This window comes from Rhinopithecus bieti, unplaced genomic scaffold, assembly GCF_001698545.2.
Source record: "Rhinopithecus bieti isolate Rb0 unplaced genomic scaffold, ASM169854v2 scaffold_7884, whole genome shotgun sequence".
Taxonomy (NCBI): domain Eukaryota; kingdom Metazoa; phylum Chordata; class Mammalia; order Primates; family Cercopithecidae; genus Rhinopithecus; species Rhinopithecus bieti.
Window position 1 is genome coordinate 156,527 of NW_016806331.1, and position 12,148 is coordinate 168,674.

The 12,148-nt window shown below is 57.3% G+C and overlaps 2 protein-coding genes across 5 annotated transcripts in view; both read left to right on the top strand.

Moving 5' to 3' along the window:
* The window catches only part of SCLY (selenocysteine lyase), a 40,980-nt gene extending 39,826 nt beyond the window's left edge, over window positions 1-1,154 (top strand). For 2 of the 3 annotated variants that reach the window (XM_017875552.1, XM_017875551.1), the window contains one exon: window positions 19-1,154. In XM_017875552.1, the coding sequence (XP_017731041.1) occupies window positions 19-172 (154 nt within the window). In that variant the 3' untranslated portion in view covers window positions 173-1,154. The remainder of the gene's footprint in view (window positions 1-18) is intronic. The other variant, XM_017875553.1, reaches the window with a different exon arrangement.
* Window positions 1,155-1,253: 99 nt separating this feature from the next.
* The window catches only part of ESPNL (espin like), a 28,658-nt gene continuing 17,763 nt past the window's right edge, over window positions 1,254-12,148 (top strand). Inside the window, exons 1-4 of one of the 2 annotated variants that reach the window (XM_017875549.1) lie at window positions 1,254-2,425; window positions 3,655-3,845; window positions 6,385-6,571; window positions 9,455-9,637. In XM_017875549.1, the coding sequence (XP_017731038.1) occupies window positions 2,132-2,425; window positions 3,655-3,845; window positions 6,385-6,571; window positions 9,455-9,637 (855 nt within the window). In that variant the 5' untranslated portion in view covers window positions 1,254-2,131. The remainder of the gene's footprint in view (window positions 2,426-3,654; window positions 3,846-6,384; window positions 6,572-9,454; window positions 9,638-12,148) is intronic. The other variant, XM_017875550.1, reaches the window with a different exon arrangement.

A 12,148-nucleotide genomic window follows, 5' to 3' on the forward strand; every position in this document is an offset into this window, starting at 1 on the left:
GGGAGGGGCCCTCCCCAGGCCGTCCCCAGTGCTGCTGAACTACGGCATCCCCTTTGACGTGGCCAGGAACGCGCTCCGTCTCAGCGTGGGCCGCAGCACCACCAGGGCCGAAGTGGACCTCGTCGTGCAGGACCTGAAGCAGGCCGTGGCGCAGCTGGAGAACCAGGCCTAGCGCCGGGGTCGCCCTCCCCGCCCCGCTTCTAGGAAGCCCATGGCAGGGCACAGGATTGTCCCTCCAGTTCCCGCCTGAGGGCTGTGCCAGGATAACTGTCTCATGCCCCCTCTGCATTCTGTCCTGGAGTGCCTGCAAGTGTGCACCCCCAGTTTCCTTCCCTGGACCCCTGCAGAGCTCACAGGGCCCAGGACACCGATGCCACATAGGAGCGCCCACATAGGAACTCCCACACAGAGCCGTCCTCCAGTGGTGAAGTGGAAACGCCAGCTTCATCCACCCTCCCCACTGGGAACTGGGCAAGCCTGCTGCAAGTGCCCCTTCCTGGAAGGTGTTTTTATCAGGAAGATAGAATCCAAGTCTTCATAACTCATTGTCAGCCAAATGCTATCATGAACATAGGAAACTTGATTTTTTTGCTTTGATCATGGTCTCGCACATGCACCTTTCCTAAGTGGTTTCTTCTCAGGCCCTTTTTAGTCCCTTTCCAAAGCTGCCCCCACCACCCTGCTCCTCTGGCCTCAGTGCACAGTGGCCCCCAGCCTCAGCCAGGCCTGCTCTGCTCAGCGCCTACCGCACACCACCCCTCCTGCTTCCCCGAGCCTGACCCTGCTCTGCCCACTGGCACTCAGGGCTGCGTGCTTCCCCATCCACAGTCCCCAGGCCTTCTCATCTTGTCCCTTTTGATCATTAACTCAGGGTTTCAGCTCCAACCTCACTGAGTTGGTGCAGCTCCAGGTCATTCCTGGGGTGGGAACTGGATCATCCCTGACTCAGCTTTTACCTTAATTTTATTTGCAAAGGACTTTTTTCTCAAAATACTCTGTGGCATTTGGATACACATCCCATGTCGATATTTGCATAGGAGTCATTTTCAGTGGAATAACACTTTTAATGTGTAGTTTTATGATTCAAGGAACTACATAATGATTTTGAGGAAACACTTGCCAGAAACTAAACGAACAAAAGGTTTCAGTGCCCAGCTTGGGTCTCCTGTGGTTTCTCTAGTGGGTGCTGCGCTTGGGCACAAAGGCATCTGATGGAGCCTGTGGATGGGGGAAACCAGGGGTGCAGCAGCCCCCAGGTCACCATTGTGTGATGATGCATTAGCCCAGAAATCCAGCTTGAGGCTGCGTCTCCGGGAGCCCCTACAAATGGAATGGGTCCCCCATCTGCAGCTTCCCATTGCTGCCAGGAAGAGGCTGTGGTGGTCCTGACTTCCCTAAAGAACTGTGGATTGTCCAGAACAATCTGGAAAGGGGTTAAATGTACTTGGGCTCTTTGGACTGCAGCCCAGAGACTCGGTCAGTGTAGTTGGAGAGGGGGCTGAGGCAGGGGCTGGACACACCCAAGTCAGGGTCCTGGGCCTGTCACAGGCCCTGTGGAGCCACTGCGTCCCCAGAGGTTTATAGCCTCCACGGCCGAGGGCCAGATCCAGAGGCGGAGCAGTCAGCTCTGTGCCAACACAGCCAAGCATGTAGACCTACTGGGCACCCTTTACTTCAGGCGCACTGTGGTGGCGGCTGGGGGTCTGCCCTGCTGTGAGAATCAGGGAGACCGTCTCCCAGGCTACTCGGGGCTCCTGTGAGAAGCTCAGTGATGCGTGTCCTCAGCCCTCGCTCCACAGTTGAAGAGACGGGTTTGTGCCATCTGGACAGATGTGAGCAGCCTCAGGGCCAGCCTCCTTTCTCTGCGGGCCATGCCCAACCCTGACCTAGCCCGGTGTGGGCCTTTCCCTGTGTGCTGCACTCCATCCTCCCAGCTCCAGGCACCTGGCACGCTCACGCTGTGGGAGTGGCTTGGGCAGGTCCCCAAGGTGTATCCCCCCCACCCCGCCCCAACGCCTCCCATCTGCCCTGTGGCAGCTTATCAGGTAACCAGAGCCGGCAGCTTCATCCACGTCTGAAACAAGAAGCCCCGGCCTATGCATGAGTCACCACTGAGAGCCGGGGCCAGAGGATGGAGGAGCAGCGGGCACTCGTGGCCGCCAAGGATGGGGATGTGGCAACACTGGAGCGGCTGCTGGAGGCTGGCGCCCTGGGCCCAGGCATCACCGATGCTCTGGGGGCCGGCCTGGTTCACCACGCCACCCGGGCTGGCCACCTGGACTGTGTCAAGTTCTTGGTGCAGCGGGCCCAGCTGCCCGGCAACCAGCGGGCCCACAATGGGGCCACCCCAGCGCATGACGCCGCCGCCACAGGCAGCCTGGCCGAGCTGTGCTGGCTGGTCCGCGAGGGGGGCTGCGGTCTGCAGGTGAGCAGAGACGGGGCAGCCTGGCCTCCACAAACCTGGCTGGGGTGGAACCAGGGAGGTGTGAGCCAGGGAGGTGTGAGCCACGGAGGCTCAGAGCACTGGCCACCCCGGGCTCCACGGCCCTGGGCTCTCTGTTTCTCTTGGGGACTCAGTCAGTGGTCGCCGTCTCTGCCCCACGCTTCTCAGAGCACAAAGGCTTGAGAGCCAAGAACACCTCCTAAATTTTCTTATCACTTTCCCTGCCAGGAAGCTGGGTGTTACCAGTGGGGGTCTTGCCAGAGGTCAAGACCCCTTGTCTCTGATCAGGCCTCGTCCACAGGGCCCGCTTCCCAAAGGGTCTAGAAAGGGATCCTTACAGAAGCACTGTGGGAACTCAGGCTTGAGAGCTGGGAACCCGGGTGGGAGACCGGAGTGAGGGCTGCTGATGGTGACTGTCTTATCCGGAGCATTTCTACTGGGCCCCCCTCCCCTCTCCTGCCTGCTCCGTCCCCTTTGTGCAGGCGAGGGCCTTCGAGCTGTTGCTCAGCCCTGTGGAGCTTTCAGGACTGAGGGTGAGCAGGACTGACCGGCCTTAGAACACCACCCAGAGGTCAGGGTTGGGGTGGGGGCCGGTGGGACCTGCTGAGATTAGGGAGCGGGAAGGTTCCCCAGCAACTGGCTCACCAGAGTGCCTGAGAGTGCCAGCCTAGCATCCTGTTCCACCAAGCTCAAGGGCAGCAGGTGGGAGCTGTGCCTGCCTGGGGATCCATTCTGACCACAGGGCCCTTGGAGAAGGCCTAGGTCTGCTGGACCCCTGGCACCTGTGGTGGGAACACTCCCTGGCCCCGGGGCCCTGTGGCCAGTGGGAGGGCACTGGGACAGGGAACCAGCCAGAGGCAAGTGTCCTGGGAAGCCTTTCTGACCATGAGCAGAGTGGGCAGGTGTCTGTGGGCACCCAGCTGAGTGGGAAAGGGCCTTCTCCGCACTGGGGACAGGGGCCCAGGAGGGGGCAGAGTTGCCAGAGTTGGCCTCGCAAGACCTGGACCTGAGTCCTGGCCCTCCTCTCACCTCAGTCCCAGCAGGGAGCACCTCCCTCCATGTTGCAGGCAGAAACAGAGGGAAGGAGGAAGGAGGTGGAAGCCCCTTTGCTGGGTTGCAGGCAGTGTAAGCCCTCGCCTGGGGCTCCTCCAGCAGCTGGCTCTGGCCACACGGCCTACCCCCTACTCACTGACCTGCCTGGGCCTCGGTAGGACCAAGATGCCTCGGGTGTCTCCCCGCTGCACCTGGCCGCCCGTTTTGGACACCCAGTGCTGGTGGAGTGGCTGCTCCACGAGGGCCACTCGACCACGCTGGAGACCCGGGAGGGGGCCCTGCCGCTGCACCACGCCGCCATCAGTGGGGACCTGACCTGCCTGAAGCTCCTGACAACTGCGCATGGCAGGTAAGGAGCCCAGAGTCCCGCCTGAGGGGCAGCCTGGGGCAAGCTGGCCAAGGGGAGGCTGCACCGAGGAGGGCCAAGAGGACAGGCTGGTGGCCTTTGAGGTGAATCCTGCAGGCGGGCATGCTGTCACTGTGGGGTGAGCTGGCAGGAGTCAAGGGCAGTGAGGCCTCTACCCACAGGCCAGGCAGTGGTGGTGCCATGCCAGGGCCCAAGGGGACACAGGCCAGCGCTTCAGCTTGGAGAGTGGCTGGGGGCAGTGAGGACAGCAAGATGCTGCTGTGATGCCCAGGGCAGCTCTGGCCCCGCCTGGGGGCGTCTCAGGACCTAAAACAGCTGGGAACGTGGGCAGCTGGCAACCTGTGAGGGCACCCTCCCCTCACCTGACAGGAGTAGGGACTGTCTAGTGGACTTGGGGACACGGAGGCTGGAGCTGCCTCTGCACTGCCCCGTCCCTGTGCTGGGACCCCTAGAACCAGGCGCTGGCCTCGCCGTCTCCGGGGCCCTGTGCCCCTGCCAGACTTGGTGGATGGTTCAGGAGGAAGGGCAGGGTCAGGACAGCCTGTGAGGCACAGGGCTTCCCTCCCCACCTGGACGCTCCTCCAGTCTTCGCCCTGCTTACCAAGGTCACCGTTGTCATGGGAACAGGCCCTCTGCCTCCTGCTGTCTTGGCTGAGGGTGAACCTTCCCATCCCCCAGGGACCCACCTACCTCCGACCACGGCTCTTCTCTTTTCGAGGGAGCATCTCATTTGCCTGTTGCTGCCCCAGAGGCCTCAGTCCCCACATCCTCTTAGCTCCAGGACAAGCCCCAACAGCTTGCTTGTGGAATCGGTTCTCATTCCCGGGTGTTCCCATCCTGGACCGCTTGGCAAAGGCCTTTGGGAGTTGCTTCTGTGGCTTTTTCCCAGAGCGTCCACACCACCCCCAGCCTTGGCTGGCCACAGTCTCTCTCAGACCCACCCGGCTTTTAAAGAAGTTTCCACCATTGAAAACAGGGAGACTTGGGTTGAGTGCAGTGGCTCATGCCTGTAATCCCAGCATTTTGGGAGGCTGGGGCGGGAGGATTGCTTGAGCCCAGGAGTTCAAGACCAGCCTGGGCAATATAGCAAAGCCACTATCTCTACAAAAAATGTATTTAAAAATTAGCCAGGCATGGTGGTGAGTGCCTGTAGTCCCAGATACTCGGGAGGCTGAGGTGGGAGGATCACTTGAATCTGGGAGGCAGAGGTTCCAGTGAGCTGAGATTGTGCCACTGCACTCCAGCCTGGGTGACAGAGCAAGACCCTGTCTAAAAAAAACAAAAAGAAGAAAACCAGGAGACTTCATGTTAATATGTACACACACACATACACACACTCACACACACAAATGGGAAGGTCCTGTACCCCCAGCCTAGTTCCCACCTAGCACTGACCAGCAGCCGAGAGGTGGCTGCTGCTGGCCAGACCATGCCCCTCCAGTGGCCCCCGACCCACTGGCTGCATCATGGCCTGCTCCCAGCCACCGCACTGGACACTGCCTGTTCCAACCCTGGATGCAGTCAAGGACGCCTGGCAGAGTCCAGTGAAAGCACGGATCCTCCCCCGAGAAGGGCACCAAGGCATACTGGCAGCCCTTTGGGGCACGTTCCATGAGTGAGTGGACCCTCAGGCTCAGCAGGTGCAGGGGACGATCCCTGTGTGGTCCAAGGCCAGGGAACAGCCACCAAGGTCCTGTGTCCCCCTTGCTAGGAGCAGAGGAGAGGCTGCTAGGGGGCTGGTACTGGCGGGGACTTTGTGAGGGGAGGGGAGTTTAAACCCAGGTGCAAGCCCCTGGACAAATCAGCTCCCAGCCTCTGTCTCCCCTCTGCCAGCTGAGGCCTGTGACTAGACTCTCCTCTGGGGGGGACCCCGAGTTGCTCAGATTCATCCATCAGAAGTGGGGAGCACGTGTGGGGGTGCTCGTGAGATCCCTTCATTATTACCCAGCTTCCCCTCCTGAGAGGGGAAGGGCCTGGAAGTGGAGGGTCTGAGACAGGGTGGCGTGGTCAGCAGGCTTGGCGGGAAAGCAGGCATGAGCTGGAGAGTTGACCCTCCCCAGTGATACTGGCCCTGCCTCCACGCCGCCACTGCGACCCCAGCCCAGCCAGTGCAACCCTCACCTCATCACAGGCTGCCACAGCTACCAGGCAGCCAGCATCACCTGGCACAGGGCACAGGGCAGAGGGAAACCCCTAAGGGAGCCGGGGTCAATCCCGGGCCTCCACTGGGACAACTGAGAACCTGGAAGCCAAGACTGTGACCCCTCAGATCTAAGAAGATGCATGTTTCTGACCTGGACCCAGGAGTTCCCAGAAAAGGACAGAAGGATAGGAGAGTGGGGTTGCACAGCCACCTGGGGGAGCAACCTGGAGGAGGCAACCCCACAGCAGCAGCTGGAAAGCACGTGGGAAACTCAGCCATCACGAGCAGGGCCAGGGGTCAGCAGTGAAGTCCAAGCAGCTGAGGGATGGGCTCAGCCATAGGCAGGGACTGGGCCTCCAAACCCTCCCTTCCCTGCAGCAGCGTGAACCGGCGGACACGCAGTGGCGCCTCCCCACTCTACCTGGCCTGCCAGGAGGGTCACCTGCACCTGGCCCAGTTCCTGGTGAAGGACTGTGGCGCTGATGTGCACCTTCGTGCTCTCGACGGCATGAGCGCCCTACATGCTGCCGCCGCCCGCGGCCACTATTCCCTCGTCGTCTGGCTGGTAAGTAGGTGCCAGAGGTGGAAAGGGGACATCCAGGGAGTGTGGGTCCTGCAGCAAGCAGAGTCTGGAGCCTGGATGGGGGCTCCAGAGGGAACTGGGGACACGCAGGGCTGTTGGGGCATCCAATGAGCTGGTCCATGGCTCCCGAGACCCTGCAGCCCCGGCCAGGCTGGGCCCGGGAAGTTTTGACTGCCTGCAGTGACTCTGCCCTGTGGGGTCGTGCCACGGCTCCCCTGGGGCTCTCCTAGTCCCTCTTTCCCCGGAAGTCCAGGTAGGCCTCCCGTGTGCTCTCACAGTTGGTGGTGGCCCATGTGCTTTGTCTGCGCCCACACCAGCAGTGCCCAGTTTGGGCCACTCGGCCGCTTGTTCAGGCCCTGCCGCCTGAGATCCCCGGGCCAGTCCCCACCTTTCCCCACTTCTGGCCTCTCTGGGGAAGGAAGACCTGAGACCCCAGAGCAGAGTGACTGAGGCTGGGGAGGTGCCATCTTCAAGGGTGGGCTGGGGACTTCCTGCCTCTACAACAGAAAAGCAGAGCAGGTGGGGCCTGTAGTCCCAGCTACTCAGGAGGCTGAGGCAGGAGAATCGCTTGAACCTGGGAGGCAGAGGTTGCTCTCAGCTGAGATCACGCCACTGCACTCCAGCCTGGGCAACACAGTGAGACTCCATCTCAAAAAAAAAAAAGAGTAGGGGAGGCCCTCTTTGAGGAGGGGACTTGGGGGCAGAGCTCAGGAGGGACAGGAGGCGGCTGAACAAGGAGCAGGGCCCAAAGCAGCTTCCTTAGGGGGACACACCTCATTCAGAGGTGGGGAGAGCCTGGCCCGTGGGGCCTGGGGGTGGGCCGGAAAGGCAGACAGAGGTGCTGGGAGGACTGGGGCTCTTTCCTGAGGGTCCTGGGGAGCCACGGAAGGCTCAGATCCAGGAGCAGCAGGATCTGACTGGTGTATCAGAAGGTCACTGTGGCTGCTGGTGAAGTGCGAGCTGCCTGCCCCAGACCTCCCACGCTTGCCTGAGGCCTCCTGTCTCCCGGCTCCCACCCACTCAGCTCCAGCTCCTTCTCCAGCAGGCCAGGCTGGCTCTGCCCCCAGGGCCTTTGCATGCGCTGCACCCTGTGCCTAGTACACAGCTGCCCAGGCGCCCCTGGGGCCTTCCCTGACCAGCTGGTTTACCAGGGGAGCTGCCTGCCCAGACCATCCTCACTCCTGCTTTCCTCCCCCGCGCACCAGCACCGGGCACATGGCACGTCTGACTCCTGGCCTTGGTGGTGGTTTCCACCCGCCGGGGTGCAGGCGCCAGGAGCTCCGTGGGTGCAGGACTTTGCCACCTGCTGCGTTCCCCGCACCTGGCACGCGGTCAGGCTCGAGAGATGTTTACTGAACCATTGGGCAAGTGAAGGAACGGGGGCCTGGTCCCTTAGGATGGCACCCGCTGCTCACTGTGGCCCTGAGGCCCTTGGGACGGGTCCCGCCTGCTCACTGTGCCCCCGGGCGCTCGGGATGGTGCTGGCCTGCTCCCCGTGGCCCCAAGGTCCTCAGGCTGGTGCCAGCCTCCCCACTTTGGCCCCAAGGCCGCCTGAATTGGCCTCCAGCCTCCCTTCGTGGAGACTGCAACCCCTCCTGGTGCCTCGCCTGCGTGTGCGCCCCTCTCCACCCTGGGGCCTGCCCCTCCAGCTCCTCCTGCTGGAGCAGCCTCCCACAGAGGAAGCTCTCTTGACCTGGTCCCGCCCTGGCCGTCCTCCCCTTGCTCCTGCAGCAGTTCTGACCCATTCACTCCAGACCTCAGCCTCCCAAACTATGCCTGGCCCCTGGGATGAGCGGTGGCTGCACACAGCAGGCGGAGCGGCAAGAGCTCACCGCAGGGGGTCCGCTGAGCCCTGGGACCGTGCTGAGGCATGAGCGGCCCTTCCTGGGGAGAAAGCGGACAGGCCTCGGGGTCTCAGGGCCAGAAAGGCCACTCCAGATGCGAAGGAGCCCCGCAGCAGCCCTGTCCCTGTCTCTGTTTCCAGCTCATTGTGCTTTGCCCAGCAGACACTTCTGATCAGTCAGGAGCACCCTGGCTGTGCTAAGAGGCACTCACACCAAAGGTGGCAGGGGCTGCTGACAGCTCTGCTGTCCTCACGGCCTCCCCGATGGGGAAAGTGGGCACACTCAAGGCAGGAAGGAGGGAGGAGGGCGAAGGCAGGGAGCCAGCACGCCTATCACCTCTCTGTCAGGAAGGCAGGCTGTCCTAGAAGACCCCCGCGTCCCACTGGCCAGCCCAGGCCCCATGGCTGTCCCAGCTGCACAGGTTTCAGCGAGTCAGTGTAGGGGACTATCACCTGGCTGGTGCTGTGGACCAGAGCAGGGAGCCCTTCAGAAGACAGATGAGGCCCCAGAGGCGGGGCTGGCCTCAGCCAGCAGTGGGGGCCGGCAGATCAGGGCCACCTCGAATCCAGGCCCTGGAGGGAGGCCACAGGACCCGCTGCACCAGCAAAGGGGCTCAGTGCAAATGCCCAGCAAGGCAGCGCCACCCTCGGGCCAAATGAAGTTCTTTCCTCCCCTGCCTCTCCCTCCCTTCCTTCTTTCCTTCTTTCCTTCATAGCAAATGCTTCTTTACTGTTCCCTAGGTGTTTCATTTGCCATGATGTTTGCTTTCAGATTTAGGACCATGGTGTCTCCAAATTAAGCTATCGCACTCACTTCACCCCCACCTGGATCCCAGAGGTCCTGCTGCCCCAGGGTGACGGGGACGCACGTGCTGAGCCAGCCCTGTCCGGGGTTTCCTGAGGTTGTGCCCTGTGCCCTGAGAGGCACAGCCAGAGTCCACTTTCAATTCTGCTCTGAGCCCCTCCCACTCTGTGTGCCTCCTCCCTGGGAGGGTGGCTGCTCCCACTGCTCCTCTCCCCAGGTCACATTCACCGACATCGGACTCACGGCACGGGACAATGAGGGGGCCACAGCCCTGCACTTTGCAGCCCGAGGCGGGCACACGCCCATTCTAGACCGACTCCTGCTGATGGGTGCCCCAGTCCTGAGAGACTCCTGGGGTGGGACCCCCCTCCACGACGCAGCAGAGAACGGACAGATGGAGGTAAGGTGGGTGTGAGGGAGACCGGGTGAGCAGTCACGAGTGTCAGCCATGCCCAGCACTGTGTCACTGACCCTCATGGCAACCCTGTAAGAATGATGACTCCCCTTATGCAGATGGGTAAACTGAGGCTCAGAGTTGCAAAGTCACTTGTGCAAGGTCAAGAGCCCAGGGTCAAGTGGCAAGATCCAAGCTCTATGCTCTCGTCCTGCATACCATCCTCCCTCCCTTCGCGCAGAAACTGCCTGGTGCCTGGTCCGGGCTTGGTCTTGGTGACAGTCTTCTCAGAACAGCCCTTGGGGACGGACCCTCTGCCGTGAGCAGCCTTCGAGCAGAGTTGTGGCAGGGGTGTGATGTCAGCCCCTTTGCTATTACCCAGATAAATCTTGGGGGCTCACATGGCCCAGCTTCAAGGACACGACATCCAAAAACCCCACGTAGGCAGAGATGGTGTTCAAATGTTCAACAACATCAGAACCACACCCAGCCTTTGAGGGTGGGCGCAGCCATAAGCCTCTGGCCCTGCACGGGTGCCCACCCGATCTTGACCTCGTCTAAAGGCGAGACCCCATCTCAGGAGAATGCACCCAGTTTACTTCTCCCCATCCCCATCCAGTCCTGAGCGGTGTCGAGTCTGTTCACCTCTATGAAGTCTCCTGGATCCCCAGAAGTGCACTCCAGGCCTCTGCAAGGCTAGTCTGGGGGGATTATAAGTGGAAGTGCAACCGACCATCACATTCTGGGTCTGCAAGCCTGTTGGCCAGGCTGGTCTCGAACTCCTGATCTCAAATGATCTGCCCACCTCGGCCTCCCAAAAGTGCTGGGATTACAGGCATGAGCCACTGTGCCCAGCCTAGTTCTTCTTTGAATGGTGTGAATTACACTAATTATTTTTTTAAATTGTTAAATTGTGATTAAAAAATACATAACATAAAATTTACCATGTTAACCATTTTCAAGCATACACTTGAGCAGCATTAAGTCTGTTCACATTGTTGTGCAGCAGAATCACCACAACTTTGTCATTTTGCAAAACCGAGACTCTATGGCCATCAAACAGCAATTCTCCATCTCCCTTTTCTCCCAGCCCCTGGCAACCAACATTCTACTTTTTGTTTTTTATGAACTTGATGACTTAGGATACCTCATATAAGTGGAATTTTACTGTATTTATCCATTTGTCTCTGGCTTAGTTCACTTAGCATAATGTCCTCAAGGTTCATCCCTGTTGTAACATGCCAAAATTTCCTTTTTTATGGCTAAATAATATTCCATTATATAGTATATACCACATTTTCTTTCTTTATTCATCTGTTAATGGACATTTGGGTTTTTCTGCCCTTTGACTGTTGCGAATCATGCTACTATGAACATGGGTGTGTAAATATCTCTGAGATCCACCCTTCAAATCTTTTGGATATGTATACCCAGCATTAGAATACCTGGATCTACCCTGATTACTTTAAAATGTTACACCAACCTGGCATTCCTGGAATAAATTCAATGACATATTATTCCTTTTAAATATAGCTGAATTCAATTTGCTAACATTTTGTTTAGGATTTTTTGGCCTTATATTCTTGAGTAAAATTGGCATGGAATGTCCTTTTTTTGTTTTATCCTTGTTATATTTTGGTATCAAAATATGCTATGAATTAGGGAATGTTTCCTCTTTTCCTATTTTTTGAGACATTTTGGTTACATTAGACTTATTTTTTTATTTGAAGATTTTGTGGAATTCACTAGTGAAATCCTGTGGATCTGGCTGTTTCTTTGAGGGAAGGTTTTTAATTACTAATTCAATTTGTTTAATTATAGAACTACTAGAGCTTTCTATTTCTTATGTGTTGGTTTCATCAAATTATATTTTTCTAGGATTTATTTCCTAGAAATGTTCTAGGAATCAATTTTATCTAAGTTATTAAGTGTATTAGCATAAAGTTATTTTTGATATCCTGATGATCCTTTATTGTCTGTACATAGTAAGTTCCCCACTTTTAATTCCTTATGTTGGTTATTTTCTTCTTTCTTTTTTTGTCTCAATCAGCCTCACTGGATATTAGTCACTAGTTTTTCAAACAGTCAGGTTTTAACTTGTTCAGGGTCCTCCAAAAAGCATTTAATTGTCTCCAATGTATTTTTTTATTTCATTAATTTCTGCATTTATCTTTGTCATTACTTTCTTTCCTAAATTACTGAGATGGGTGCCTACTTCACTTGCTTTTCAACCTTTTTTCTTTTCTAATATATTTATCGAAGGCTATAAATTTTCCTCTAAGTACTGCTTTGGCTGTATCCCACTGTTTGATAATTGTTCAGTTAAAAAATATTTTCTAATTCCCATTTTGATTCTTATTTGCCCTAGGGATTCCTTGGAATTATGTTTCTTAATTTCCAAATACGAAGGTGTTCTTTCCGGCTATTTGTTATTAATTTCTGTCCAAATTGCATTGTGGTCAGAAAATATACTCTGGTGATTTCAGTCCTTTGATTTTTTGATAAGTTACTTTATTG